This window comes from Prunus dulcis, chromosome 4, assembly GCF_902201215.1.
Source record: "Prunus dulcis chromosome 4, ALMONDv2, whole genome shotgun sequence".
Lineage (NCBI taxonomy): Eukaryota > Viridiplantae > Streptophyta > Magnoliopsida > Rosales > Rosaceae > Prunus > Prunus dulcis.
The window spans coordinates 23,146,725-23,150,006 of NC_047653.1; the positions used below are offsets into that span (position 1 = coordinate 23,146,725).

The window sequence follows — 3,282 nt, forward strand, 5'->3', positions numbered from 1 at the left end:
TAAAATTATCCAGGAAAATGGGATCTGTTTTTTGAAATCATGAACTAATTAACCAAAGCTATATAAGATGAAATTCACAGCGTGACTTACTTCCAATAATCAGACAGAATGAAAAGATGAATCATCATACCAAATGTCTTTCCAAAACCGAATTTTATACCCATCATCCACCACAAATTTAGACACTTTATAAAAAGAAGGGTAACTCTAAGCACATAGCCAATGACAATTATTTTATACGAACATACTTTCATTACACAAAACAAAACAATTCAGGGGACAAAACAGCATACGGAGTCATTCTCTTGAAAGAAACACCATTAACAACTTACCTAACAACACTTCATTCATTTTTTATAAATTTCTAATAGCTAACCCTCTTCCTGTTTTCTGATCTCTACACAATATTTGTGCTTATTAGGCGGTTCTACTTCCCCATATGAATCACATCCCTCCTAAGGAAAATGTCTTGTTATCTAAGCTCGAAACTGCTCAGCTCAGCTCAGCTCAGTTGGCAATGGCAATGAGCCCGCCCCGTTGTCATCTAAGCTCGTAGTTTAGACTATCGCTTATATTTTAAAAATAATTAAAAATTTGAAAAAATTATAATATAAATAAATAAATAAACAGCTCAGCTGGGCTATCTCAGGATAGGACATGAAGTATGCAAGAAGGTCACACAAGATGATCGGATCCGGGTAAGTCTCTAACATAGAAATAGGCAATCTCAAAATGTGTGCTTTTCCAAACATGTAGCCAATTTGTGATTTCAACATAAATAAACAAAATAGCTGAAAATTCTGACTATCTGAATGAGACGTATCAGTCCATACTTTAAAAAAAAGGAATATTTGTTCGCTAAAATCCACATTGCAAAAACAAATTTAGAGGAACATCAAAGTGGATAAATTATGGCACATTAGAAACAAAGTCAATGCATTTCAAATACGGAATACAAAGTGATATTCATATCATATCTGAAGTAGCCAAAGAGTGAAAAGTAATTCCCTCACGCCACACCATAATAGTCCCTAACAAGGTGGCAATAAGAGATCAATCAAAATAAAAGAAAATATTTTCCAGCACAACTCTAGAACACTACAGCATGTTTATTGCCGTATTAATGAGAAACAAGTACTGAACTTTTATTGAAAACAGAAAGCCATTTCCACCTCATATTCGTGATCAACATCTGACAAGACAAATCTAACAACTAAACCATTTGGCCAGATTCTTAAAGCACAAAAAGAAAACTATTGTCAGGCATGCACCACCAAATACTTTCAACTACAAGATGCAGGACCAAGATCATGTAATAATCTTATGACAGGAGTTATTTATGTTAGAATGGGCACCTACCACAAGAGTTTCCTCCACGTCACAAACAGAAACTAATCTACAAACAGACATGCTTATTCGTTTAATGTCACCACGGATGTAATCAATTAGAGAACAAAAAGACAATTATCCTGTGATGATCTACATTACTAACCTCCGTTAAAAATGATCTGAAACTATTGAATGGTGAAAAATGGTTAAATGAGGGGAAAAAAAAAAAAAATTTCAACGTAATTGTTCATTGATCACAGTGGTGAGTTCTTACTGTATTGAATAATCTGCAGGGCAGGTTCCATTAGCTCTTTCGGGAACTGATGAACCTTCTCAGTAGCCCGCTCTTCTGACAGCAAAGCCTCTTCATAGGTCAAGTTAGTCTTTCCAGAGACTTTACACATCCAAACTCTCTGGCGATATAAATTTATCCGGTTCAAATATTCACTGATCCATGTCAAGTCTGACAGACAAAAATTTTGACCATGCAGGAGAATTTGAAAAGCTTAAGTTTTTTGCAGTCGTTTAGGTAGCTAAAGACAAAAGGCAAGCAGATCAACGTTAATTTTCATAACCTCTTCTTCAATTGCCTCAGAAACCACACACAAAGTACTAAAACTCAGAAAGATCCACACACCAAACAAAAAACAAAAAACAAAAAACAGAAGAAAGAAAACTAAACAAAAAAGCCACAAACTTTCAAGACTAAAGAAAGGATACTCGTAGCCCCGAAATATCTCCTCTGTAAATCGAACTTGGTATACAAGCTCATGAGGTTCCAAATCATTAGGAAGTTCAGCCAAAGGAAAAGCCTTTCTTTTGAATAGAGGCATCCTTATAACTATGTGCAGATGCAATTATAAGGGACGCAAACCTGCATATGAATTAAGTTCCTGAAAAGATAAAAAATAGCCACATAAATAATGTAAGAGTTATTGGAAGTAAGATTAGAAACCCACTTAGCTGAGGCTTATACAATGCATGAGCCAGTTGGGTTTAAAAAACATTTCACTTCAAGAGACGCTAAAACAACTTATAACATAGGCCTTGAAATTTCCATTTTCACTTCGATTTCCTTGATTTCCAGAGACTCTAGCTCAAGGAAAATAGAAAAAGAAGCAGTACACCAAAATCCCAAGCACACACACCCCATAACAAAAAGCAAAACACCATTTAGAATCAAGACAAGAGTCTTCTTAATCAGATTCATATCTCATTAAAGAAAATCTTAGCATTAGTTGTAAGAATAGAGTAAAAACAATGAAAATAACACCAAAACACATCCATTCAATGAAACCCAACAATGAACAGCTTCAGTAAGGATCTTATCAGCATTGATTTGAAATGCATGGCAGCGTAGAAAAACTACAAAAAACAAGGAGAAAAAGGAAGAAAAAAAAAAGAACTTATAGTTCATTCACCGCTAAGACGTTCACCAGAAAGGTTTTTTCACCGATTTTTCAAAAACAAATAAAAGTAACAATTTCATACCCAATATTCGAACAGGAAAAAGAGACCCAGTCGCGATAGTCAAACAACAGAAACCCTAGATTCAAGAACGCCGCGTTTTCGAGGCACAATCAAAACCGCATGCGTTTCACATTTCCATAACAATCAGACAATAGCATTGGGGCCCAATAGGCGTTTGGAGATGAAGGGAAAAAAATCAAAAGAATGCCGTAAAAGAAACCAAATCGCCGTCAATGTCGCCAAAAGTGAGTTCCCGCCACAAGTAAAACTCTAAGAAAACAGCCACAGTAATCAATTCAAGCAAAGCGAGTGTGAGCGTGTTCGCGGTGTGCGTGCGTGACTCTAAGGGAGTTAGAGAGAGAAAGAGAGGCAGAAAGAGAGAGAGAGTTTGAATCTTACAATGGAGAACTTGACTGACTGAATGTACGAAGCGAAAAATGAGAGGAGGCGAGAGAGGGAAGAGGGCGGTTCTCGTTTGTATTG

At 36.0% G+C, this 3,282-nt stretch overlaps 1 protein-coding gene across 1 annotated transcript in view; it reads right to left on the reverse strand.

Annotated features, from left to right (window-relative positions):
• Positions 1-3,282, reverse strand: part of LOC117625634 (DDT domain-containing protein DDB_G0282237-like) — a 7,710-nt gene extending 4,428 nt beyond the window's left edge. The window contains exons 1-4 of the mRNA XM_034357164.1: positions 2,821-3,282; positions 2,050-2,222; positions 1,588-1,776; positions 1,360-1,396 (exon numbers count right to left, since the gene is read on the reverse strand). Coding sequence (XP_034213055.1) covers positions 1,360-1,396; positions 1,588-1,776; positions 2,050-2,162 — 339 coding nt within the window. The 5' untranslated portion in view covers positions 2,163-2,222; positions 2,821-3,282. The remainder of the gene's footprint in view (positions 1-1,359; positions 1,397-1,587; positions 1,777-2,049; positions 2,223-2,820) is intronic.